Source organism: Microtus pennsylvanicus, chromosome 1, assembly GCF_037038515.1.
Source record: "Microtus pennsylvanicus isolate mMicPen1 chromosome 1, mMicPen1.hap1, whole genome shotgun sequence".
NCBI lineage: Eukaryota > Metazoa > Chordata > Mammalia > Rodentia > Cricetidae > Microtus > Microtus pennsylvanicus.
In genome coordinates, this window is record NC_134579.1 from 183,092,471 (window position 1) to 183,120,033 (window position 27,563).

The 27,563-nt window shown below is 40.4% G+C and overlaps 1 protein-coding gene across 3 annotated transcripts in view; it reads left to right on the forward strand.

Moving 5' to 3' along the window:
* Positions 1 to 27,264, forward strand: part of Ncoa7 (nuclear receptor coactivator 7) — a 140,914-nt gene extending 113,650 nt beyond the window's left edge. For 2 of the 3 annotated variants that reach the window (XM_075946459.1, XM_075946470.1), the window contains exons 11-16: positions 10,520 to 10,667; positions 17,067 to 17,198; positions 18,688 to 18,840; positions 24,106 to 24,201; positions 24,843 to 24,916; positions 25,227 to 27,264. In XM_075946459.1, coding sequence (XP_075802574.1) covers positions 10,520 to 10,667; positions 17,067 to 17,198; positions 18,688 to 18,840; positions 24,106 to 24,201; positions 24,843 to 24,916; positions 25,227 to 25,362 — 739 coding nt within the window. In that variant the 3' untranslated portion in view covers positions 25,363 to 27,264. Of the gene's footprint in view, positions 1 to 10,519; positions 10,668 to 15,499; positions 15,815 to 17,066; positions 17,199 to 18,687; positions 18,841 to 24,105; positions 24,202 to 24,842; positions 24,917 to 25,226 lie in introns of those variants that run through there. The other variant, XM_075946480.1, reaches the window with a different exon arrangement.
* The last annotated feature ends 299 nt before the right edge of the window (positions 27,265 to 27,563 follow it).

Here is a 27,563-nt window from a genome sequence, read left to right on the forward strand (position 1 = left end):
TTTTTGTTATTTTATTTTATTTAAAACAGTAGTATTTGGTTTTACCCTAGGCCACTGGCTATGTAGTCTCATGTTCTTGGTCACCGAAGCAGTGCCAGGTATGGGTTCCTCCTTGAGGAGTGTGACTTCAGGTATGGGTTCCTCCTTGAGGAGTGTGACTTCAGGCACTCAGATGTTGGTTGGTTGCCCCATAAGCTTTCTGCCACCGTTGCACTGGCATATCTTGCAAGCAAGACACCACTGTAGATCTAAGGATTTGTAGCAGGGATGGTGTTTCACCTTTCTTCTTTGGTAGCATGCTTTTGGGTACCTTCCTGTACCAAAGATACTAGCACACAGGAGTAAAGGCTCCGTGTAGGTAGCACCTTGACTTCTCCATGTTCAGTGAGTTGTGTAGGTGGTGTCTGCAGCAATGGGGCTTTACTGTCAGTTTGTAGAAAACGTCCTTTACTCTTGACAACAGCTTGGATTGTTTGGGAGTTTGCATGGGACCCCTTTGACCAATAACCCAATTAGATGTAACCAAATCTTCATTTGGTAACAAGAGATGTAGTGTTATGTGATGATTTCATTTAGATCACCTTCATATTTGTATATGTTTTATAAGGCTTCTTCTGTATTAGGTTTCCATACTACTCCTTAAATGGCCCTTAATTTTAGTTGTCTTTCCCTATATTCTTTCCTCATTGTATTCCTCTCTCCTCATCTCCATTTGATTATCCTGTTCCAGTCTCCCACCATCCATCTGTAACTATCTATTCTATTTCCCTTTCCAAGGAAAAATCTATCTGTCCTCCTCTTCCTAATTCCTTACTCCATACCTAACCTCTGTGGTTCTATAGATTGTTAACTTGGTTATTATTAACTTAGCAGTTAATATCCACTTATTGTCTTTATCTATCTGGGTTACCTTAGTTGGGATGTTTTTTTTCTAGTTCCATCCATTTACCTGTAAATTTCATGATGTCATTTTTAATGCCCAAGTAGTATTCAATTGTGTAAATATCATATTTTCTTTTTTCTTTCATTTTTCCTTTCTTTCTTCATTTTCTCCCTCCTTCCCTTCCTTCCTCCCTTTCTCATTTCTTCTTCTTCTTCTTCTTCTTCTTCTTCTTCTTCTTTTCTTCTTCTTCTTCTTCTTCTTCTTCTTCTTCTTCTTCTTCTTCTTCTTCTTCTTCTTCTTCTTCTTCTTCTTCTTCTTCTTCTTCTCCTGCTCGTCCTCCTCCTCCTCCTCCTCCTCCTCCTCCTCCTTCTTCTCCTTTTGTTTGTTTTTTGAGACAGGGTTTTTCTGTATGTCCCTGACTGTCCTGGAACTCACTCTGTAGACTAGACTGGCCTTGAGCGCACAGAGATCCACCTGTCTCTGCCTCCCAAGTGCTGGGTTTAAAGGTGTGCGTCACGACCTTCCATTCATCTCTTGGGAGACATCTAAGTTGTTTCTGGTTTCTCATTATTGTGAATAAACAGCAAAGATTGTCTTTAAGCAATTGCCTCTGGTAGTATGAAGCAAACATTGGGTATATGCCCAAGAGTAATGTAGTTGGATATTGAGGTAGATCAATTCCTATCTTCCTAAGGAACCACTACACTGACTTCCATCATGGCTGCACGTATGCAGGCCTACCAGAAATAGATGAGTATTCCTCTTACTCCACATCTTTGCCAGATCACCTACTCTGCCTCCCTTTGTTTTCTGGCCCCGTCTCCATTGGATCACACAAATATTCCCCTCCAAATTTCCTCCCACTTATCTCATCATCCCAGTCACCAACTCTAGCACATGTTCCCTTGGAACCAGCTGGCCACTCCAGCCAGAGAAGCAGCTGGGCTAATTGCAGATCTTTCCCTCTTTCTCCTCTCCTTCAAATCTGTTCCCCTAGTCTCATCTCCAGCCTTGTACTAGGTCATCTGTTGCAGCCTCTCCTCCTCCCTTCTCCCATCTCTAGCGGGCCACACTAGATCTTCCCTTTCACACTCCCTTCCTCCAGCTCAGGACTTTATCCAAACTTCCAACTTCAGCACCAGCCAAACCTACCAGAGAAGCAAGCAGACCTGCAAAGCAAGCAGGCAAGCATGAAATCTTTACGGTTCCTTCTTTTCTTCACATCTAGTTCCCCAGTCTCATCCCACTCTGGAGCAGACTACCTGTTGGAGCCTGTCCTCACTCTCTGCCCCCATTCCCAAGGGACTATGTGGTTCCTGGTGGAACACCCTACTTTCCTGCCTCCTATGGACCTTTCCACTACCTTCTCTGAGCCCATCCATATTCTCAAGTGTTAGCCACCAATAGCTAGAAATGTGTTTTACTAAGAGCCACCAATGACCACACCTAACAGCATCCCAGAAGAATTTTCTACCAGGCAGCACACAAACATCACACTCTCCCAGGAACGAGACAGGGCAATAGAAACAAAGGAATGGATGTCCCCCTAACAAAGACAAGACCAAATATAGGCATCTAGAATTACAATCTTCCTAAACCCAAGTGCCTACATGCCTGCATAAAAACAAAATCACAAATGACCAAGACAATCTATTTCCACTAGAGCCCAACAGCCCTACCCCAGTGGCAGCACAAGACAAAGACCTTAAAATAGCCTGTACTTAATGGAGGTCCTCAAAGAGGAAATGAATAAATCCCTTAAAGGAATGTATAGAAATAAAACACAAATAGTGGAAGGAAATGAATGCATCAGTTCAAGACATAAATGTGGAAAGAGAATCAATAAGGAAAACCAAAACTGTGGGAAATCTAGAAATGAAAAATTTAAGAACTCAAGCAGAAACCTCAGAGTCAAGTCTCAACAGAATACAAGAAAAGGAAGAGAATCTCAGGTGTTGAAGACAGAATAGAAGACATGGTTACCTCAGAGAAGGAAAATATTAAATATAAAAATATTCCTGGTATAAACATCCAGGAAGCTTGAAACACTACAAAAAGGCCAAATAGAGGAATGCTGGTAATAGAAGAAGAAACCTGGATCAAAAGCACAGAAAATAATTTCAACAAAATCATAAAAGAAAATTTCCCTAACCTAAAGAACAAGATACCTCTCAAGATACAAGAAACATTCAGAATGCCAAATAGATTGGACCAGAAAAGAATTTCCCCTTGGCACATAATAATCAAAACATATTCAATGTACAGAATAAAAAAAGACTATTAAAAACTGCAAGGAAAAAGAACCAAGTAACATAGAAAGGCAGACCTATTAGAATAACGACTGACTTCCCAATGAAAACCAGAAGGGCCTGGATAGATGTTCTACAGACTCTAAGAGACTGCAGATGCTAGTCCAAGCTACTACACTCACCAAAACTTTCAGTTACAATAGATGGAGAAAATAAGATATTCCATGATAAAGCCAAATTTAAGGAATATCCACATACAAATCCAGCCCAACAAAAGGCACTACAATGAAAAATCCAACCCAAAGAGGTTAAACACACCCAAGAAAACAAAAGGAATAAATAACCCCAGACCAGACGGTCAAAAGAAGAAAATGCGTTCTCTCTCTCTCTCTCTCTCTCTCTCTCACACACACACACACACACACACACACACACCACAGCAGCAAAAGACCAGGAATCAAGAAATACTACGCTGATGTCTCCCAACATTGATGGTTTCAATTTGCCAATAAAAAGGTCAAAGGCTCATGGATGAAGGAACGATCCCCCCACCTTGCTACTTGTGGTAGCTGAGATAGCTGCTGCCCTCCCACACACTACGCCCTTCTCCCGCCTATGGTCAGGAGAGTGAGAGAATTAGCCCTTCCCCTCACCAGCTGCAGCACACAGGAGAGCTGACTGTATAGTCCTGGGCATCACACTAGAGCCTGTTGGGGAAGCAGGCAGGTGAGCCAGGCCTGAAGGCATGAGAGCAGCAGAGCTATAGACTCCATGCAGTAGTTGGGAGAGAGGGGTTCTGCACCTCACCTGGGCAAAAGAGTAGCGGACCCTGGTGGTGTGAGTGTGGGTGAGCTAAATTTGAGGACCCGAGAGCAAAACTGGCCCTGTTCCTTGCCATAGGCTGCTTTGGGTGAGCTAGCTGAGGCCATGGTGGAGAGGTCACCCAGGTAGTGGCCATGAGGGAAAGCTGGTAAACTGACCCTTAGCTATCATCTAGGTCCAGGGCCAGGTCTATGAGTTAAGCTAGTACACCCCGAAATGTGAAGGGTACAAACATACAGATCCAATACTGCAGGATCTCCATGACACAGGACAACAGGATGTCCAAAAGGAGCCCCAGTGACAGCCCACTATAACAAAAGCTGAAGACCTCGAGCCAGACCAATGGCTCATAGCAGTGAGTACTTACAAGCAAAGATGGATGGACTAAAGGGTAAACCGTGTGAGTCAACAGGACACACTACAGCATCCACAACGAGATTCTTCCTCTTTTGTTTTGCTTTGTTTTGTTTGATTCGGTTTGGTTTTGGTTTTTCTTTTAAATTTTGTTTTGGGGGAAATTGCGAGGCCAGAGGATGAGTGTGAGAGAATGGGAGGTAAGTGGGATTGAGATGCATGCTGTGACATCCACAAAGAATCAAAAAGAAAAAAAATAAAAATAATCAATAAAAGTTAAAAAGAATTTTTTAAAAAGGCACAGGCTAAGAAAATAGATGTGAAAACAAGATCCATCCTTCTACTAAATCAAAGAAACACACCTTAACATCAAGGATAGACATCACCTCCAGGTAAAAGGATGGAAAAATATTTTCTTTTTTTTTTTTGTTTGTTTGTTTTTGGAAAAAGATTTTCCAAACAAATGGACCCAAGAAACAAATCGATGTAGACATTTTAATATCTGACAAAATAGACTTCAAATGAAAATTAATCAGAAGAACTAGGGAAGGACACTCATACTCATCAAAAGAAAAACCCAACAAAAGGACATTACAACATCTATGCACAAAGCTTTACACCCAAGTTTGTAAAAGAAAATACTACTATAGCTTAAAACATGTACTGACTCTTACACTGACAGTAAGACTTAAATATTCCAGTCTTGCCAATAGGCAGGGCATCTAAACAAAACTATGCAGAAAAGTACTAGAGCTAGCTGATGTAATAAACCAAAGAGACCTAATGTATTTATAGAACATTTCACCCAAACTCAAAAGAAACAAAGAATGAAACAAAGAGTTGGTTCCTAGAGAAAATCGATAATATTGAAAAACTTCTAGCCAAATTAAGGAAAAGGTGGAAGGGAGAATATCCAAATCAACAATATTCCAGGTAAAAAGAGGAACATAGCAACAGACACTGAGGAAATCCAAATAATCATAAGAGCATACTTTTAAAAAATGTACTCCACCAAATTGGAAAATCGAAAAGAAATGGATAATTATCTCAGTGCCACCTATCAAAGTTGACTTAATCAAGATTAGATAATCAATTTAAACAGACTTATAACCACTAGTGAAATAGAAACAATCATTAAAATTCTGCCAACCAAAAAAATTCAGGGCCAGATGGTTTTAATGCCAAATTCTACCAGACTTTCAAAGAAGAGACAATCCCAGTTTTTCCATACAATAGAAACAGAAGAAACATTTGTTCTGTTCTGTTTTGTGACACCACAGTTATCCTGATACCTAAGCCACAACAAAGAGAATTTTATACTAATTTCCCTTATGAACATAGAACCAAAAATTCTCAATAAAATACTACAAAACCAAATCCTAGAACATTTCAAGAAGATCACCATAATCAAGTAGACTTCATCCCATAGATGCAATGGTTCAACATACATAAACGGATAAATGTAGTCTACCAACAAAAAGTCAAAAACCACATGATCATCTCATTAGATGCAGAAAAAGCCTTTGATAAAACCCAACACCCTCTTATAAAAAATATGTCCTGAAGAGATTAGGGATTGAGGGACGTACCTCAGCATAATAAAAGCAAGCTTATAGCCAATATCAAAACATTTCCACTAAAATCAGGAACAAGAAAAGGTTGTTTACTCTCTCCATATCTATTCAATATAGAACTTGCAGTCTTAGCTAGATCAGTAAGACAACTGAAGACATGAAGAGGATGGAAGGGAAAAAGTCATCATATCTTTATTTGTAGAGGATATGATAGTATACATAAGTGTACCAAAAGATTCCACCATCAAACTCCTAGAGCTCACAAACAGTTTCAGAAAAGTAGCTAGTTACAAAATTAACTCACAAAGATCAACTACTGGGACTTCCTGTAATCAGATGACTAAAGGACTGAGAAAGAAATCTGGAAAACAACACCCTTCACAATTGCTTCAAACAAAATAAATGTATTGGGGCAACTCTAAACAAACAAGGGAAAGACCTGTGTTATAAAAACTTTCTGGCATTGGAGAAAGAAATTGAAGAGGATAACAGAATCAAAATGAAGACCCGGACATAAATCCACATGCATACGGATACTTGATTTTGAGAAAGTAAGACTGCACCTTCAGTAAATGCTGCTTGTCAGATTGGATGGCTGCATGGACAAGAATGCAAAGAGGGCCTTTTCCATAACCCCACACAAAACAGCTACAAATGGATTGAAGACCTCAACATAAAGCCAGATACACTGAAACTGATAGAAAAGAAAGTGGGGAATAGCCTTGGACTTATTGACAAATGAAAAGACTTTCTGAACAAAACACTGTTAGTCAAGGCACTAATCGACAATTAGTAAATAGGACCTCATGAAACTAAAAGGCTTCTTCTGTACATCAAAGGACACTGTCAGTTGGGCAATGTGGCAGCAAAAAGGGTGTTTTGTTTTTACACATCCGATAGAGGAGTAATCTTCAAAATATGTAAAGAACTCAAAGCACTAGGTTTCATGAAAACAACCCAATTTAGAGAATAGATCTAAGCAATTCTCAGCAGAAGAATCTTAAATGACTGAGAAACATTTAAAAAATATCCAGGTGGTGGCGGCACACACTTTTAATATATACTTAAAGCTTGGTATGGTGGCACTACCTTTAATTTCAGCACTCAAGAGGTAAAGGCAGGTGGTTTCAAGGTGATTTCCAGGATAGCCAGGACTATGCAGAGAAACCCTGTCTCAAAGAGTTCAACAACTTTAGTAATCAGGGAAATGCAAATTAAAAATACTTAGAGATTTCATCTTACACTTATCAGAATAGTTAAATAAAACAAATGATTGGGAAATTTCTTATCATTTTAAGTGGCTCTTTTTGTTTGTTTATTTAGTTTTATTTTTATTTTTAGACCAGTTCTTACCATGTTACTCTGACTGATTTGAAACTTGCTATGTAGAACAGGCTGGCCTAAAGCTCACAGAGAGCCACCTGCCTCTTCTTCTCAAGCCTGGGATTAAGAACAGTGCCACCATAGCAAGGTTTAAGTATATATTTTTATATTTAAATACCAAATATCACTTATCCCAAAATTAAGATAAAAATATATGATAGGCAGTATCTTTGTTCTACCCATTCACTTCCTTGACAGTAAGTATTTCAAGCAGTGACTTTGTAGTTTTTCAAAGAACTCTTTTGTATTTCTTTAAAAGGAACAAAATAAATGGAATTTATATCATGTATGCATGAATTTTTTGTTTGTTTTTTCAAGACAGGGCTTCTCTGTGAACCCACTCTGTAGACCAGGCTGGCCCCTAACTCACAGAGATCTGTCTGTCTCTCCACCCAGAGTGCTGGGATTAATGGCATACGCCACCACTGCCCAGCAATTTTTTTCTTAAAAGATTGGCATAGGTTTTACTCTGACTGGCAAGACTGAAAACTGGGGGCAGGCCAGAAGGCTATAGACCCAGGAAAGAATTGATGTACAAACAAGTCTAAGGCAATCTAGTAGCATAATTCCTTCTTCCTTGGGGATCTCACCCTTGTCTTCTTAAAAATCTCAACTGATTGGGCAAGGCCCATTCACATTCTAGAGTGATCGTCTTTTGTAAAGTTGAGTGATTTAAACAATAACCATATCTTTTAGAAAATCACAGCAAATGGAGGATAGTGTTTAACCCAAACCTGAATGTTGTGACCAAGTCAAACAATAGCATAACCACTGCACCCTTGAACATGAGAATATATCAATATCCATATTTATTTTTAATTGTAGTATTAACATTGCAGAATACCCAGGCACACACATATATACTTCATAGCCTTGTCTTGTGATAACATTGTATTTTTGAAGGAGAATTCTGAAAGAAATACATTTTTAAACTATATAAAAACCGGGGCTGGAGAGATGGCTCAGTAATTAAGAGCACTTGGATGCTCTTGAAGGAAACCCAGGTTTAGTTGTCAGCTTCTACATGACCACTAACAACTGTCTGTAACAACAGTATCAGAGGATCCAACACTCTTTTCTGGCTTCCACGGACTGTACACACATCTGCTACATAGACATATAAATGTACAGGCAAAATACCCATACATATAAATAAGAATAAATTAATGTAAATGTGTTTTATATGTATGTGTGCATACATACATATACACTGGCAATATTGGTTTTAGGAGAAAAACACAGTTGCTATGAGAAGGGACATAGCAGCTCACAAACACAGTTGATGGTGGTTGGTACTTACATTACATAAAGCAGTAGTTCTTAACTTGGGGGGGGGTCAAATGACCCTTTCACAGGACTCGCCTAAGATCCCTAGCAAAAATACATATTTACATTGTGGTTCATAAGAGTAGCAAAATTAGTTATGAAGTAGCAATGAAAATAATTTTATGGTTGGGGATCACCACAACATGAGGAACTGTATTAAAGGGCCACAGCATTAGGAAGGTTGAGAACCACTGACATAAAGGCTGCCAAAGGCTAAAAAGAAAAAAATTCATATCGCAAATCACAAATAACCAACCCATGAAAAGAATGACTCCCACCAGAAAGAAAACACTCAAACATGTTCAACCTCAAAGAAATGCCCACTGAGTAGGATTAAGTTTAAATATTTCAATCTCATTTAAAATTTAAAAAGTTATTTATTAATGCTGTGTATTAGCAGGAGGCACATACGCCTTGCGAACAGATGGGGGTCAGTGTGCAGGGGCCCTGAGGAAGAATGGTTCCCTTCTATTATGTGGGTCCTGGGGATTGAACTCAGTTTATCAGGTTTGGTGGCAGGCTCCTTACCCACTGAGCCATCTATGTAGCCCACATAAACTGATTTTTAAAAAAGGATAAAGTGGTGGGAAACTTAGAAACCAAGATGTCAGTGTCGGCCTTTCGAAATCAGTTTGGCAGGATCCATTTGGAGCTGTAAAAGCATGCCCTTGGGCTTAGTCATCCCTTCCTGGGCTCTAATCTTGAGAAAATAACTTGAAAGATAGTACAAGATATAGACTGTGCAATTTTCCTCACAGCATTACTTATATAATGAAAGAAATCCCTAAGCTAACATCCTGACAATGTAGAGATGCGGGTTAGATGTGACTCATTAATTTTTATTCAGTGTAGTCATTAAAGATGTATACAAAGAGTAGCAATGTGGTAAACATGTTATTATGTAATGTTATATATAACACAGTTATGTCTTGGCTCCCATTACAAATGAAACTTTATGTTACCCAAATAAACATGTGGGCAAGAGCAGATAAGGAGGTGGGAACCTAAAGCAGTTTGGTCAGAACAAAGGTGGGGATTTTATTTGTTTTTCTCTTACCATCTTGTGAAAGTATTTTGATACAATCAAAGCTTCTTTAAGAAGTAATGACTAATTGACATTCTTCCGGTCGCTTCAAACTGGAATTGTTTTATAATTATAAGAGATTTTAAGAACCATGTGGTCATCCTCCCTGTTGCCCCATGCCCTGCTATCGTGAATATCAATAAAGAACTTAGTGCTTGTGACTGGTCCATACAGGGTGGATACTGCAGATTATGGCATTGGCAATGCCCCCCGCCCCCCGCACCGCGCCATCCTCTGCTAAGCAACTAGACATTTCTTTGTTGATCATAGCCAGAGAAAAGCTTCAGAAATTTCTGTCCTAAATAGAAAGAGGAAGCAAGGGACATGTGCCACAAATGATAGGTCTCCTTCCAGTGTTGTTCCTGATAACTGCTTGTTCTAGTTGTTAGAAGCGTTTTATAAAAATTGTATGTAATATACCTTGCACTAAGGAAAGGCCCCTTGAACTATAGTTTGTCTCTTTCCCAGCTAAAGCCTCGGGTCAACAGGGTTTTTGTTTTCTGTCGTTGAGTGTGTAGCCCATAAGTGAAAGCTGGGGAAGAAGAAACATGTGGTGTAACATTGCATTGGGGTTTTCCATTTTCTGTCCCGTCTCTTGATCTTTCTTTCAGATTGAGACAGTTTCAATAGTGGTTAGTGCCTGTGGGCTTTTGCTTTGTTTGTGGGTTCTTGTTTTCTGATTTTGGAAGCCACTCACAAAGATAGCCTTGACAGTGGGGAATTTCCTACTTAGTGAAACAATTGGCCAAGCAGGAAAAAGGCTGTTGCAGGTACTCAAGGCACTCTTGATGCCTGCCAGGAAGGTGGACTTGGTGTTAACATGTATCACGAACGTGTTTTCCAGGGTGGATCACTTGTACACCTTCTTTGTTCAATGGTCTCCCGATGTCTATGGGAAAGACGCCAAGGAGCAAGGCTTTGTGGTGGTAGAGAAAGAAGAACTGAACATGATCGACAATTTCTTCAGTGAGCCGACCACCAAGAGCTGGGAGGTAAACACCTGGGTAGGAAATAGGCTGTCATGACCCCTAAAATGCCAACCACGGAGAAAATGGTCTTGTGTTCAGATTCCAAAAACTATGAATAGTTGATACTATTCTTATTCTTTATTTATTTTTTCTAACCATTTAAAATACATTTATGAAACTTTGTCTCCTGTGTCATAAAAAATGGATGATAAGTTTCCCAACCCTGAGTTCCGTTTATCCAATTAGACCATCATATATCAAGTATATCTTGTGGGGCAGGGCATGGTAGTATAAAGATGGATAAGATAGGTCTCTCTTTGTAATAAGCTTTCAGAACTGAGATGGCAGATGAGGGAATAAAGAGAAATATGTCTGCCGCTCCTTCCTCCCTTAAGCCTGTTTTTTGAGTTATGGATCTCTCTGAGGTCTGGTCCTTTGACTCCATCCTATTCTGTACCATCTGGGACCCTTCAAAGCGTTTCCTTCTATGTTAGGGAGATGGTGAATGACTTTCCCACTATCAGTTATCGGAGCACATGTGTTGCTTAGTGGTTCTTGCATCTGTCATACCCATCTAGACTCCTCCATTCCTGGAAGGTGTATCCTCACACTTGCTCTAATCCTAGCTGGTCAAGCATTGGTACAGAAAAACAAATGAAGGCCGAGTGCCACATACCTGGTGTCCTGCTTCTCCACAGGCAAAGACTGAAGGGTCACTTGAGTTCAAGACTTTAAGCTCAACCTAGATAAGCAGAATATCTAGGGCTCATCTCAAAAGACAAAACAGAGAAAAAGCCTCAAACCAAGGAGAATGGTACCAAGATAGCTGGATGATACTGAGTTCATCTGTGTCCTCCCCGACTCATTACTGGAACTCTTTCCCTTTTCTGACCTTTTGCCATTCTCCCTAAACTTCCCTGCCCACGTTAGTATCCACGCATCCCATAGTATGACCTGCCTTTCACATTATAAAGAGAAAGGAATTGGACAAATTTACTTTCTGATACTCCCTCTCCTGCATTTTCAGTTATCAGTTACATTCTCGGTTTCTGACTCGAGGGGAACAGGCTCTTTTCCTCTCCAAGGCTGACTTCTGTTTTATCGGTCACAGCTGTCTCTTATGTGTCTTTAAAAACTTTCTCCTTCCTGCCTGGTTCCTTATCTTTTACCGGGATAAGATGTTTCCTTGTATTTTTTTTTAAGGAAAAAAATAAAGGAAGAAATATCTCTTTTAATCTCACTGTGTGTGTGTGTGTGTATGTGTGTATGTGTGTGTGTGTGTGTGTGTGTGAGTATGTGAGAAACACCCCTGTCCCTCAGCTTCATGGTTGTGAAGGGGAACTGTGGGCTCCCATAAGATAAAAGTTTTTTAACCTTAAGCATATCCAGAATAACTCATAATTCTGCAAAATTTTTGTTTCTGCTCCCATATTTATATCTTAGTGGTGTCCAAGCCACAAACCCACGAGTAATACTAGATCCTTCTTTTTCATCATCTTGACTAGACAGCTCATCTCCAATCGGAATCATGTTAACTCTGGTTTTAAATGCTGCAGGGCCATCCACCACTCTGCTGAGCCAATTCCTTCTTATCCAGTCAAAATTTCTGTAACTCGTTTGGACTCTAGTCCCTACCCACCTCCTGCCTTTCCTCATCCTTATTCAAGATCTTCAGACATACTTTATGTTGTCATTTTATGAAAGCAATGTGTGCCTATTGTAAAACAAAACAAACAAACAAAAACCTTGAAAAGTAGAGTACAGAAAGTTTTTTAAAAAAAAAAAAACTAATAGTACTTGTTACCTTCATAAATTTGTTTGGACTTTATTTTCTGTTTTGTTTGGGGGCTTTGTAACTGTTGAGGGGATGGATCCTCCTTTTCATTCAGCAAAAGTATTATGTTCTATGTAGTTTGTATATGGCTTTTCCTACCTGGCATAATGTAAGATTTGTTTTAAGTCTTTAAGACCCTCAGTTTTAATGGTTGCCTTTGTTGGTTTGTTTGTTTGTTTTAGATAGGTCTCGGCAGGCCTGGAGCTCACTCTGATCAGCCTGGCCTCAAACTCAAGATCTTCTGCTTCAGGCTTTCCAGTGCTGTGATTACAGATCCAATCCATGCATCACCATCCTCCAACTGTTCCTAGTATTTTGATATCTGTTATAGTTTATTTAAGTTTCCCACTTGAATCATTATGTTGTTTCTATCATTTCACAAGAATTACACAAGAATGAGAAAATATACCTTAACTAGTTAGATAATTTCCTGGATGTGAAATTATGAGCTATAAGAACAGTAGATTTCTAATGCTCCTGAGTTTCGTGTGTCACCAATTTAACTCGCCAGCAGTGTGAGGGATTTCCCAGAGAGTGTCTCCCAGGAAAAAGGATTGTGAATATTATTCCTTTTTCTTTTTCCTAAACATGCTTCTTAAATTATAAAGTGAGTGATATTATCCTATAATTTAATTTTCATTTAATTGACTATTGCTGAGCCAAAAATGAACATACTTATGCACAAGTTAGCTACTTGTGAGTCTCTTACCTTTTCTCATTTTTATATCCTGTTTCCCTAGAGCAGTGGTTCTCAACCTTCCGAATGCTGCAATCCTTTAATACAGTTCCTCATTTGTGGTGACCCCAACCATAAAATTACTTTGTTGATACTTCTTAATTATAATTCTGGTACTGTTATGAGTTGTAAATATCTGATATGCAGCCCCTTAAGGCTGAGAACCACTGCTCTAGTGGGACCTTAACAGTTCTCTCTACCATTGAATTCTTGTGATGAAAGAGATTTTTTTCTCTGTTTCACAGATATTCCTTCATGTTCCATTTGTCTTTTAATTTTGTTTGTGGCTTTTATGTTTTCCTAGGTTTCCTTTTAATATAGAGGTAGTCCTGTAGTTGATTTTGGAAGTATATATGATAGGTAGTACTTTTAGTAATAGTTTTTCTCATCACTATTGAGTGATTTCTGAGATTTCCTTCATCATAGTAATAGGTCTTAGGTATGTATTTGGATGTATTGTCTGTCTTACTTAACATTTCAAATACACAACGCATCCATACACTCACAGGCTTAAAGCTCTCAGTACCATGTCCCCATCCTTCCGCCCCCATGGCCTATAGTAATTGTTAACCATGTTGCCCATCACTGGAATAACCACTTGGGGATACCGGGTACTATCTCTCTCTCTCTCTCTCTCTGTGTGTGTGTGGGGGGGGGGGCAGGTGGCGATGGATGATATAGGCTCACAAGTATGCACTTGTGTGCGTGTCTTTGTGCATGTTTGAGGAGGTCAGAGGGGGCTACCATGTACCATGTTCTATCACTCTCTACTGTATTCCTTGGCGACAGGGTCTCTCACTGAACGTTAAGCTGACTGAACACTGCAGCCCTCCTGTTAACACCCTCCAGAGTGCTGCAGTAGCAGGCCTTCTTTCCAAGCGTTGGGATCCGGATTCATGTGTCGGTGTTTGCACAGGAAGCACATTATACACAAAGCCACATCTGCAGCCTTCTAGATTCTTAAAAGGTTGACTCCTAGACCTTTACCTCTGGGTCCTTTGTTTTAGTAAGCCTATAGGAAGAATGTGAGCACCAAAATAAATCAGAAAAACAGCTAGGTTTTAGAACTACTCTCTTATATGGCAAGATCCCTTCAAGACATTACAGTTCTTCACTTTTCCTGATCTTACCCCCCTCTCTCATCTCTTCTTCAGCTGGTGTTTGTTCTTCAGCCATCATGAACTTAGAGCCCATGTCTGTGCTCTTGCTGCACCCTGCACCTGGGATATCTCTCCACACCCCACCCTTCTCACAGATGGACCCACCCTCTCCCTTGTGAATAAGCCTTCTCAGGACAAACCAGGTGTCCCCAACCTCCTTTGAGCCTCAAGAGCTTTCAGCTTCTTTATTGCATGTGCTGGCATTTGTTTGTTTACAGTTTCATCTTCTGTCACTCATCCATAGACACTATGGGCTGCTTTGTGTCCCTGTGCCTGGTAAAGCACCTGTCACTTCCCAGAACAAGGAAGCAACTAATAAATGCTGGCACTCCTGCCGCATCCAGGAAGCGCTCAATTAATGCGATCTATCATGAAATGCCAGGCACCGAAAAAGTTGCTTCTCCTGGGCACAGAATCCAAGTGCTTCTGCCCTAGGCTGTTATGTGTCTGCATGGAGGGTTGGTCCCGGCTGATAGGTCACATCCACTCATCTGCCAGAGTGCAATTTCTAACCTACCTCAGAACCCTGGGACTGAAAGTCCCCAACAGTGTGGAGGAGATAGCAGAAAGGGGATCTGTTGCAAATCCGCATTTCTTTCGAAGCCTGCCTTCTGACTGAAGAACAAAGGAGGGCCCTGTAGGTTTATCAGTCACTAAGACGCAGTCAACAGTGTAAAAGGATAAACTGTGCATTGCTACCTGTTTTGCAAACTGTACATAAGATGGCATCGTTCACAGCCTCCTGTAAATCAGATGTTTTCCCACTCTTTCATGTTCCCATGCCAACAAACTTTAAGAGCTAAAAGTAACTTAAAAAACAAAACAAACAAACAAACAAAAAAACCCAATGCCTTGGAGTGAGCCTGTCTACCTCGTTTAAAGCCTCCTTTTGTTTTTAAGATTCAAACTGGTACTGGGAACCTACACTACGTTTAAAATGGAGGTTTAGCCTTAAGGAAGGAGCTGAAAGAAAACCCTGAAGAGACGGGGTGAGCACAGTTTAGTTACCTCCCCTGAGGGCGTAAGGATGAAGAGTTTGTTTAGGAAGAGAGGAAGGGATAAAAAAGCCCTGGAACAATGGGGTTTTATTGTACTGTTGGGACAAGGGTTTCAAAGGTGAAAGTGTCATTTTACATACTCCCGGCTCTGCCTGACAGGAAGTATGCCTGCTCTAAATCCTAATTTGGGTGTGTTCCTGTAGAAACGTCGAACCCCCTCCTGAGGGAAACAGAAACTCAGCCGTGCAGGAAGCTAGTTAGATACAGAAAACAGTGTAGCTCAGCCCGGCAGCCAGTGGCTGGTGTGCGGGCAGCCAGCGAAAGACCTGTTCCTCTCTCGAGTGGCTTCAGTCTTCTCTCCCAGCACAATGCGAGGCAGAAGACTGCCCCTGGACATTCAGATTTTCTATTGTGCCAGACCTGACCAAGAGCCTTTTGTGAAGGTAGGTGGGACTGTGTCCCGCATCGGGCGGCTAGGTGCTCTGTCACAGCCGTGTGTCTCGAAATCCTTCTGGTTAGAAAGTCTTGCACTAGCGTCTCACCCGGAGCACGTTGTTTGATTTGCTGTGGAGGTTTTTGCCCCCTCTTTCTGAAATCCAAAATCCGTCCTTGACTCTCTTCATTCTATAGCCTTGTTGTGTGCTGTTAATAATTTGGAGAGTTTGGAAATAGAAACAAAACAAAGTGCTTTGTCTAATACGTTTAAAATGTCAGATGTGTGATTCTTTGAAAGTGTTTTTATATCCTCTCCATCAGAAGATAAATTTGGCTAAAAGATGAATAATTTGTACATGCCATTCTTCATTTTGAAAGCCAAACAATGCATTACTTGACAACACTGACTAGAATGTAAATTAAATATCTTTTCTCTGTAATAACAGCTGTCACTACTAGTTAGTGTATCTGGGCATTTTAGAGAACTAGTTAGTTACCTCTTAAATGTTTCAGAATCACGCAGTGATGTACTGAGACGCTAAGAGGGACCAGGTGTTTTTAAGGTAAGGACTTTGGTAGTTCATAAGCCCGACTGTATTTAAATAAGAGATGTGTGTGATACAGCGTCTTTCAATTTAGAAGGGAAATGTTGGATCATTGTGAATTGTGTAGAATAAATCGTAAGGTAGTTGTAATTAGAGTAAAGCCTCTTCTGACCCTGCTCCCTGTCTCCCATTTGCTTCTGGTGGCTGCCGTCATTCATTATTTCTATTAGACTTGGTTGCTATGTACACAACCAGGAAGCCTGATTAAAAACTTATCTTTATTGCTCCAAACTCCCTATTTATAGACTTGGTGAGGGATCTCTGATTATTTCCTTTGCAATTGAAATGTGAACACGCAGACTAAAAGAGCCTGACCTAAGTGTTTTCAAGGCTGTAAATTGTGTGTGGAGTTAGGCGGATCTGAGCAGGCAACAGCATGAGAAAAAGTGAAGGGCTGGTGACTTTAAGTCATGCATACTAAATGCTCAGCTGTCGTGGTTTAAATTCTGCATTTGTTCTGCATTTGAAAATTAGTCATTTCCCCAAAGCCCTCTTCTGTTTGTCTGCTGCTCCCCAAAACTCCACCTTTACAGTCAGCTGTGTGCTGGGCTACTTTAGGGGAAAGCCATCTCGTCTAAGTCAACTGTGTGCCAGGCTAGTAAGGGAGAAAACACATCTCATCTTCTCCATTGGGTCCTTTTTGTCCTCACCTTAGATCATCACTGTTGAAGAGGCAAAACGGAGGAAGAGCACTTGCAGCTACTACGAGGAGGAGGAGGAGGAAGAAGAGGGACTGCCTATCCTGCAGCCCCATAGTGCGCTCCTGGAGAACATGCACATCGAGCAGGTGGGTTTCCCACAGGCTGAGCCCTGATGTCTTCCTGGTCTCAAAAAGTGTCAGCCAGGTGAGCAAGTGGAGGGACAGAGCATAGGTAACAACCCATTTCCACTTAGGAAAAGTCCCAGTGGCCTCCCCTGTGACCTTCCTGAGAATGTGGGGAGCTCACATGACCTCGACTTCCAAACCTGAAAAGATGGCCATTTCTGTTCCCCCTTCCTCGCATGCTTTTAACCCAGCACTCAGGAGGCAAAGGCTCAATGATAGGCACCAAAGATAAAGAGAAACCATGTCTTGAAAGAAAGAAAGGAATGAAGGAAGAAAGGAAGGAAAGAGAAGGAGAAGGCCATTTCTTAACATAAAAAAAAGGGAAGAGATCTCCCATATAGTCCTAATGCACCTAAAAAGGATCCAACTTTATCCTAGCTACTATATGTGGCTTTAATTTATTGGGATTAATAAAAAAAATAAAACACATGAATGTACTTGCTTTGTGATGGACAGAACACCTGCCTCCGGGAAAGATCTTCCTTTCTTTAGAATTACCTGTGTGCTTAAAATGTCTGCTGCTTGAATTTTGTGAAATATTATGTGCTACTAAGCTGAATATGAGGATCTCTGACTTTTTTCACCAGTTAGCTAGGAATTTGAATGTTTGAAAGCTTAAAGACTCAAACCAGGGGAACCCAGAGACTTGGTCAGGCAACTCTAGAGGTGGGCTTCATGCTGCCACTGGAGCTGACTTCCAACGCTCGAATACATTGTGTTTCATAACTGCTTTGATAACGTTTCTTGGAGAGATACCTTTTACTAGTATTTATGGCAGCAAAGTTTAAGCTAAAGATAAACATGAAAGATACCGAAGCAAGGTGGACAGAGTCCCTCTGAACTCTCATGGAAAACACGTGCTTTTCCTTAATCTTTGGGACGCTGTAGCAACTTTAAACCTATGCAAACTTAGGACAACTGAAAAAATAGAAAATGATAAAGGCCAGGTTGAATTACAGAGGAAAGTATATGTCTAGTGAATATTCTTCTGGCCAGCTTGATCGGTGGGAGTCTTCAAATGTCTAGTCATGTACTGATAGGGACACTTTGCTCTGTGATCCACTACATAATCATCAGGTGACATCGTAGCTTGGCTGGTTTGTGTATGAAATTTCTGTGACATTCAAATGACCACAGATTTGCCTAAGAAGATGTTTCTCCACGTATATATCTTATCAGTGAGAAACACAGGCCTGCTTGATGACATTGGAAGCCCACAATCAGGCTCTCAGAGAGTGCAGCATCTCCTGGGCAGCATCCTGGCCAAAAGAAACACTGTCCAGATTTCCCTTCTCTTTCTTAGCCAGTGGTAGCAAATGTTTGCCAGGGCAAAAATAGGTCAAGATGTAAATACATGATTCTTTAGTTGGAGCCACAGGCCCTTATTTAGTGCACTGGTTTGTGGCTGATTAGTGGTTGTCTCTTTGTATTTCCTTCCTTGGATTGGCAGCTGGCCCGACGCCTTCCAGCCAGGGTACAAGGCTATCCATGGAGACTGGCCTACAGCACATTAGAGCATGGAACAAGCTTGAAAACTCTGTACAGGAAATCAGCATCCCTAGACAGCCCTGTTCTACTGGTCATCAAGGACATGGATAACCAGGTGAAGCTTGTTCCTCTCACACAGACCGTGGGTGTTGTTTGGAAATGGGGTTGTACGTAGCTCCAACTGTATAACCTGCAGTGCTTTTGAACTTGTGGTTCTTCTCCCTCCACCTCCTGAGTGCTAAGATTTTTAGTGTGTGCTACCACAACTGGCTATATGGTGCTAGGGATCAAGTGAAAAGCCACATTTGTGCCAGACAGACTCTGCTGACTGAACTATATCCCAACTTGGAAAGGTGTTTCAGTGATAAATTTTAAGAATATCCAGAAGGCTGGGTGGTCGTGCATCCCTTTAATCCTAGAACTCGGGAAGCAGAGGCAGGAGGATCTTTGTTGGTTTGAAACTAGCCTGGTCTACAGAGTCTTCCAGGACAACCATAGAGAAACCCTGTCTCGGGAAAGATAAAATGAAAAGAAACAGTAGAGAAACTAGTACAGCAGCTCCCATGCTCAGGCTAAATGGGTTTTGCCATTCTTGCTTTATGTCCGTCTCTTCTTGCTTTTCTTTGTTGATGTAGTTTGAAATTCTAATATAAAGAAAATGGAGTAATTATATTCTAAGGAATCTTCTCCCTGCACTGTCCATGGAGCAGAAAACAGAAACTTACAGCAATTTAAAGATGGAAGTTAGGGACAGCCGAGTATATAGTTCCAAAGACAATTCCAGTGACATACCGGAGATTTTCCCATGGGTCTTAAGTAGTGCCCATTGATGCTGCCTCCTGAATGGGGGATAGTCATTCATCTGTGTAATAGTTCTGGGGTCCAGTGATTCAGCAGCCGTGGGAAATCCTTTCCTGATAGTACTCTCACCTGTGTGGTGGGTACCCTTTGATAAGCTGTTCGAGCTAGGTAGTGTCCCATCCGTTCTACACCATTGCCTGTTTCTTCTAATCAGCTTACATTGCCCATGGAATATTGCAGACTGCTTTCATTTACTGCTCAGTCAGGCTGTTATATTGCAAAGTCATGAACTAATTAATCCGTCTAGTCAGGTTATGGCTAATCAGCACCTGTTATATACAGGGTAACTCAAGTTGGATATTCTTCATTCAAGCTTCTTGGGATAAAATTGTTTGGAAATTTGCATTTGGGGGAGTCATAGAATATTTGTATATGTATAAGGAAATGGGATCACGATTGCTTCATAATAACACACAGACACACAGAGAGAGTTTTCATAATTTTGTTCATGAAACAGATTCTCAGTACAGATTTTTCTATTTATGGTATCATGTTGGCACTCAGAAAATTTGGGGTTTGGGAAGTTTTCAGATTGGTGTAGCTCAACCTGTATTGTTCATGAAGGATCTTACCTGCAAAGCACATCTCTATCCTGTCAACTTTCCTCCCTGAATGAGGTCTGTAACTGAGATGCTTTTAAGAGAAATATATATAACCATGTGACCTACTTCAAATCCTAGAATTTGGGAGGCAGAGGCAAGTAAATCACTGTGAGTTCAAGTCAAGGGCAGCCTGGTTTGCAAAGTGAATTTCAGGACAACACAGAGAGATACTGCCCCCCCCCAAAAAAAACAATAGGTTATGGTCCTGGTGAGGTTACTTTATGGCTTTATCGCAATAATAAGAATTATGGAAAGAAGAGGAACTGTTACTATATTTATTTTTACTATTATTAGATCATGGTTGGTAACATCTTATTCAATAATGGGTAAAAGTACTATGAAAGTTGAAATAATACCACAAAGTGTTTACAGTGAAAGTCACATAGAAAGTTATGAAATGATCGAACAATTAGGTGCGATGTCTCAGATAAAGTATGACTAGACACACAAATCGGCTACAAAAATATGCATTCGTTTCATGTCTTTTAGCAGTAATTTTAAACTTGAAGAATAAGAGGGTCACATCGAGAAGGTATCAGTGAGGCACAGTTTCACCAAGCTCTCCGCCAGCAGTGATCTACCAGAGGCCCGAGGCTGAAGCTTAGCCTTTGTCAGGAAGTAGAGTAGTGGTTCCCAACCTTCCTAATGCTGCGATCCTTTAATACAGTTCCTCATGTTGTGGTGACCCCAACAGTAAAATTATTTTATTGCTATCTCGTAATTGTGATTTTGGTACTGTTGTAAATCATAAGTATCTGATATGTAACCCCTGTAGGGGTCATGACCCACAAGCTGAGTATCACTGGAGTAGCGTCATGCATATCTTGGGTTCTGGAGATGCTTGAGCATTTGAGGATACTTGGACATTAGCTCCACCTATTTCAGCTCCTCCACCCTGGGAAATAAGATGGCTTTGCTGTTTGTAGAAATATGACAGAGATATTAGAAGCCAATATTACACATGCAGAATGAGAGAGAGGAGCTGGACAGAATCTTTGAAAGAACCCTGACTGGTGGGAGTCATAAAAACAACAACCCTTTAAAGTCTCTGGAAATTCTCCTAAAGGCATGCAGCAAATGAAGAAATGTTTATTCAAGAAAATCTAATAAATCTCAGTAATAACAACGAAATTCTTTGGCACTTGAGACACAACCCACTTCCCATCCTTCCAGCAACCCCAGCTCAAGCCTGAAGTTCTACTCTGGACCTGTGTAGCACAGGAGTTGGGGTTCCCTCTTCTCTTAGCTGCCAATCGTCTGTCCCTTCCAGGGGCAGGTGCCCAGCGCGTCATCCACCCCTCCCAATGTGTTCCAGAGATGAAAATGCAGATAAGTATGGCGTAGAGGTAGAAGGCCTTTTCCTCCACCCAGCCTTTCCTCGGCGTAGGTGCTTTGTCAGAGAGAGGGCAGGTTGTGAATACCGGATGCTCCATTGTTCTTGGCTCAACACTTAATGCACATTGTCTGAGACGAGCCAAGGCCAGACCTGCACTTGGCTAACAGAGCAAGATTGTTTTTCTGGGAAAGCAGGCAGATGTATAGCCGAAGCTCCGGTTTAGTGGCTTAGCGACTTGTTCCAGGAGGAAAGGGCAGCCGTAGGACACAGAGCCCTTACACCCGCCCCACAGAGCTGGCTTGCATCTTTAGATGAGTAAGGAAGTTCAAGGTCGAGGGTATTCCCAGCAGTGGTTACATTTGGCTCTAAACAGTTGAGAGTGTTCTCCACAAGACAATAAGCTGCAGCGTTGTTTCTCTAGCTTACCAGAAAGAATCTGGAAAAGAGCTAAGAGGAATTTTTTTAGAGTTGGTGATCACTTCACAGACTCACTGAGGGCACCGTCAGTCAAACCAAACTACCCGAGAATTTGTGATACATGGAATTGTTAGAAGAGCAGATCTTCAGCAGTTAATAGAGTGTGGCTTATGCTAACAGCATTAGCAAGGCAAAAAAAAAAAAAAAAAGACACATCTATATTGCAGTATTTCACCGTTCCACTATTTATGATACTGTTGTTACCTGTATTGTACCCATGTAGATTACACACCCAAAGCAAACTGTCAAGATAACTGCTTTATATTTTATATCTGCTAATGGAGTTGAGAGGCAGACCTGTATTACAGGTTTGCTATCGCAGCTACTCTTAGGACAGATAAAAATCCTATCTCAAAATAAAAAGGAAAAATAAAGGTGGTTCAGGTGGTGGGACCGGGACTGCAGTTGCGTGGCAGAGTCCTTTCCTAGCATGGTGAGACCCTGAGTTCAGTCCTTAGCACCACAAGAAAAAAAAGAGCTAAGAGAAAAGAGCAATGAGACATCTTTATTGTCTTTATTATATTAACCTTCACCCTATCATTTCCAATTCTTTAGTTGTATAGATTCTTTTTTCTGTTATTGCTAAATGTATTGCATTTTCATTATGTACAAATATAATTATATACAAATTCTTATGTTCTTTTTCTACTAAATAAAGTAATAGAACAAATAGCATAGATATTTGTTTAAATAGTTTCTGAGAAAAAAACCATTGCATAGCCCTGGAATTACTTGGCCCCTGGTTATTAAGTAGATTTCCATCATCACTGAAAAAATTTTTGCTGAGAAATATCATTTAGAATTTTATAGAGGGCCGGAGAGTGTGGACAGCATCTGCTATTGATGCACTGAGAGGAGCCCACTTCCTACCTGTTACCTTCTTGTCATATTTCAGGATCGTGCTTGAAAAAAATGGGCGCTTCTCTGTTGCATTCCAACTCCTTTAGTAAAAAAATAGTAAATAGTTATGTTTTATTACAAAATACATTTTTATTTTTCTTTCTTTTGTAGCAGTCGAGAAAATTCAGGAGTAGGAAGTATGACAATTGTTGTTTAGAATTAGAAATTGCTAATGTTTAGCATTTTAAATAGAACTGGCAAAGAAGAGGGCACACAGTGATTTTGACCCAATTAAAGTATTGTTTTTGAAAAAAATGTGAGTTTGTTTTTAAATCTCTATTTAAAGCAATATTTTTTTAAGTAGGCTCTGGAGCGGAAGATACATGAATTACTAAGACACACACACACACACACACACATATATATATCCTAACTCTCAACCATATACACTGGTTAGGATGGAAACGGATGAACAGAAAGCTGAGGGAGGGCCTGACCATATTCTATAACATGACTTCAAATAAGAAATAGAATTATTGATGCAAACACATCAAATTTAAAGTCAAGATTTGTTTTCGTTTTGTTTTTTATTAGAAGTCACTTCAGACTAAGCATATTAATCTGTCATATTTAAGCACTTTTATCACTCATCACTGAAAACTGAATGGAAGGAAAGTTAATTTTCTTTGGGGAAATGTCCAGTTTTGATCTCACACATAAAACACATAAGAAAGCCAGACATGATGAATCATGCCTATAAATCCAAGATGCTAAAGCAAGAAAATGATAATGGCCAACCGAGCTACCGCAGTGAGTTCCAATTAAGTTACTATCCTATTAAGACCCTGTCTCAAGAAACAAAAGCAATACAAAGCTAAGTCATTCTAGAGATGTGACTGTGTCCTGTCAAGCACTCATTTCCACGTAAAACACACATCTTTTGGTTGTTCTTCATATTTGGCTTTTGTGGCCTTTTAACCACTGAATTGTTGGCCTTTAACGAATAACTTTTCTGAGCTTCTTTGATGGATTTTCCATGTACCAGGAAGCCTGACCACATGGGTTCCAGTTAGAGCTGGGGATATTGTGCTAATTGCTTTGTTTGATGCTTTTCCCTCCCCACTTAAGAGTTCTAATTTAGTAATAACCTTTGCTGAACATGTTATAAGATCTCAGAACAATAGTGTGTCAAAAATATTTCAGAAAGTCTCTCTATGGGAATTTAGTTTTGAAAATAACTAACTCTTCTGTTTCCTTTCAATAGATATTTGGGGCATATGCAACTCATCCCTTCAAGTTCAGTGACCACTATTACGGCACAGGCGAGACGTTTCTCTACACCTTCAGTCCTAATTTCAAGGTAGCTGGGTGGGTGGCATCGATGAATGGCCCGTGTTTGTTGTCAGCAGTCAAGGCAGATGGGGTGCCCAGACACTGGGATAGCTTGGGTGGGGTGCCCAGACACTGGGATAGCGCAGGTGGAGTGCCCAGACACTGGGATAGCTTGGGTGGGGTGCCCAGACACTGGGATAGCGCGGGTGGGGTGCCCAGACACTGGGATAGCGCGGGTGGGGTGCCCAGACACTGGGATAGCGCAGGTGGAGTGCTCAGACACTGGGATAGCGCAGGTGGAGTGCTCAGACACTGGGATAGCGCAGATGGAGTGCTCAGACACTGGGATAGCAGCTGCCCTGCAAACTCACCTGCACTCTTTACTCTGGGTCTTGTTCTTCATGACTGTCGCTCGCAGACTGCTCAGGGACCCAGCGTTTGGAGTGTCTCAGTCTGAGATGCAGGAAGAGACTGAAGGTCACAGCCAAACATATTGTGGACTGGTCTTTAGTATTTCGTAATCATTGGTGATCTCACTGTGGCTATTCTGCCAAGTGCTTCCGTAGTCGAAGATGTGTTTCCCTGTATGCAGTATGACTATTCAAGATGTCATCTCTGCTAATTCTCCATATTGAAATGTCTGTTGCTGTTTTGTGTTTCTGCCCCTAGGTCTTCAAGTGGAGTGGAGAAAATTCATATTTCATCAATGGAGACATAAGTTCTTTAGAGCTTGGTGGTGGAGGGTAAGATTCTTGTTATTTTGCTGTGGGAGGCTCTGTTTTGACCCAGCCAGTCTATTTGCTTAGATGAATTAGGACAGTGCACTAACACAGGACCCTGAGGATCAAGATCAATGATTTATTAATGTGGCAGGGAGCCTTATACTATTTGTCCTTTTGGAGAGGCCTGTCTATTCAGCTTGCTTTTGTTTGGTGAAAAGTTTAGAGTTCTGCCTGTCATGGCCTAAAGGAAGGGACACCTGGCAAAGGAAGACAGAAAGATGCCGGGTACAGGGTGTCAGTGTAGTGACTTTCTTCTTTCACCTCGTTACAGGGGACGCTTTGGTCTGTGGCTAGATGCCGACTTATACCACGGACGCAGCAACTCTTGCAGCACTTTTAATAATGATATTCTCTCCAAAAAAGAAGACTTCATAGTTCAGGACCTAGAGGTATGGACATTTGAGTGAAGTGTAGGCTGCCTTAAAATATAATATTAAAAAGACTGGGCTAGATTAGCCCTATTACTGGAAGACGAGCCCCAGCCCTGGCTGCCTCATCCCACAGCAACGCTTTCTTTCTGCCACCGTCTCAGAGCATGATAACAATGCAGAAAGATTCTGACAGGTACCTGCGGAGGGCGGATGCCGAGGACAGAAACCTGAAGTCCAGATGGGAAAAGACTTCGTACATCCACTGCTTTCAGATCCACACCATGAGAAATCAGAGTGTTCAGAGGCGTATGAGTTGAATGCAATTTTTATTTTTGGTAACTGTGAAAAAAAAAGATACTGTGGAAATATTTACCTGCCTTGTGTATTTATCAACATAATTTACCAAATGTATAGTTATTGTTTGCTATGGAAAGCTGAATCTGATTTAGAAAAATTGAAAGGGCACAGCACTTAAAGGGAATATCTGATTTTTTTAACTATTTTATTTATTATTTCTAGTATATTGTCTGAAATATGTTGGCATTTTTTTTTCTTCTCAATGTGTCAAATACTGAAATAAAGGAATATGTACCTTTTGTGCTTATATTTGGGAAACAAGTCTCCTTTGATTTGTATAGTTTGATACTCATTTTTTTTTTGCCCTGATTATTTAGGGTGAGATAGTCTTAATGTCTTAAGACTATGTATCTCTCTATATATGAACTTTCCAGAGTTCATGACCAATGTTCATTCATCTGACTATTATAGACCAGCTTTTCGTTTAGTTTTTAAAGTACGCTTTGACACCCTAAGCATTTGTGTGAAATAGAGTATGGCATCTCTCGTAGTTGTAAGCTGGTGTCTATCAAAATAGGAACCTTCATGAATGTGGACATGCAACAAATCCTGAAAAGAGAATGTGTTGCTTCTTACGAAATTGTGTTCTAATAACATAACTTAGTTTCTTAGTTTTCTCTTTGTTTTTTATATATATAGTTTTTTTCCCCCAGGTGTTTACATGAATGAGGAGCCCTCTGTTTTAAAGGGGAGTGTTTAATTTCTTCATTTTTTATGTTGGATGAAAATATCAAGTTGGACCAATTTTTTTGGTTTCTAGAATTCTATTGGAGAAAAAAACAATAAAGAATTGTGTTTATATCACAACTGAAAGAAAAAAAGAAAATCTATTTTTTAAAGTAGAAACTCATTTTCACATCGTAAACCATCTTTTATTTTAAGCAGTAAGAGATAAAGTCATTAACCTTGTTGATTGCCACCCTTTTATGAAAGCCAAAGACTACTAATGGGAAAAATTAATGATAGCCAAAGCTGGAAAGTAGTCTACCACAAATTATTTCCCCAGTGATCACTGAAAGGAAAATTAGCTCCCCATGTTTACATATCTGTTTACGTTCAAAATATGGTCTTTAAATTTTTCTTCCATTTTAGACTCCCTGTAAGAAAACAGAATGTTCAGTGGCCTCTGCCAGGTCATCAGTTCTTATACTCACTGCCATTCCATGCTAGTTTAAACGAATGCTCTAAAATTTTAAATCTGTAGACCAGAGACACTTTACACCCGGGTTGTCCCACTGAGGACTCTCGGTTAAAAACACATAATTTGAACGTGGTCTACTCATGCACATGAGTTGGTGAGATCCCAGGAATAGCTTGTGGTGATTACATTCACCATTTATGCCATTTGTAACCATATGCTGTTAATGAACAAGATGGTCATTTTGCCTATAGGTCACTCTTACCTAGTTTAGTCCATGACGCTATACTCGTGAGATCCTATCCAGATGCTGTATTCTCTATTTAAAACAGTATTGTCTGAGCAGGAATGTGTGGTCCTTCCTTATGGATATCAACTACATGTAATGCAGTGCTATTCCAATATTTTCAAATAAAGGAATTTATGCATTCAGTGTGAACTTATTTTCTAAAGATTCATTCATTGATTATTTATTGGGTACAGCCCTACCTGAGAGACATGACAGGATTCATTGCTAGACATTGCAACAAAACACGTCACCCGATTTTTTTTTTTTATATTCAGCCCTGTAAGAATTGTGTCTAGACTATCTCATAGTCTATTGAGCATGCAATGACTTAAGCATTAAAACAGTGTACATACTTTACTTGAAAATACTTTGGTCTGCAGCTGGAAAGATGGCTCTGTGGTTGACAGAGCTTCTTGCTGAAGACCTGAGTCAATTCCCAGCATCCACGTCAGG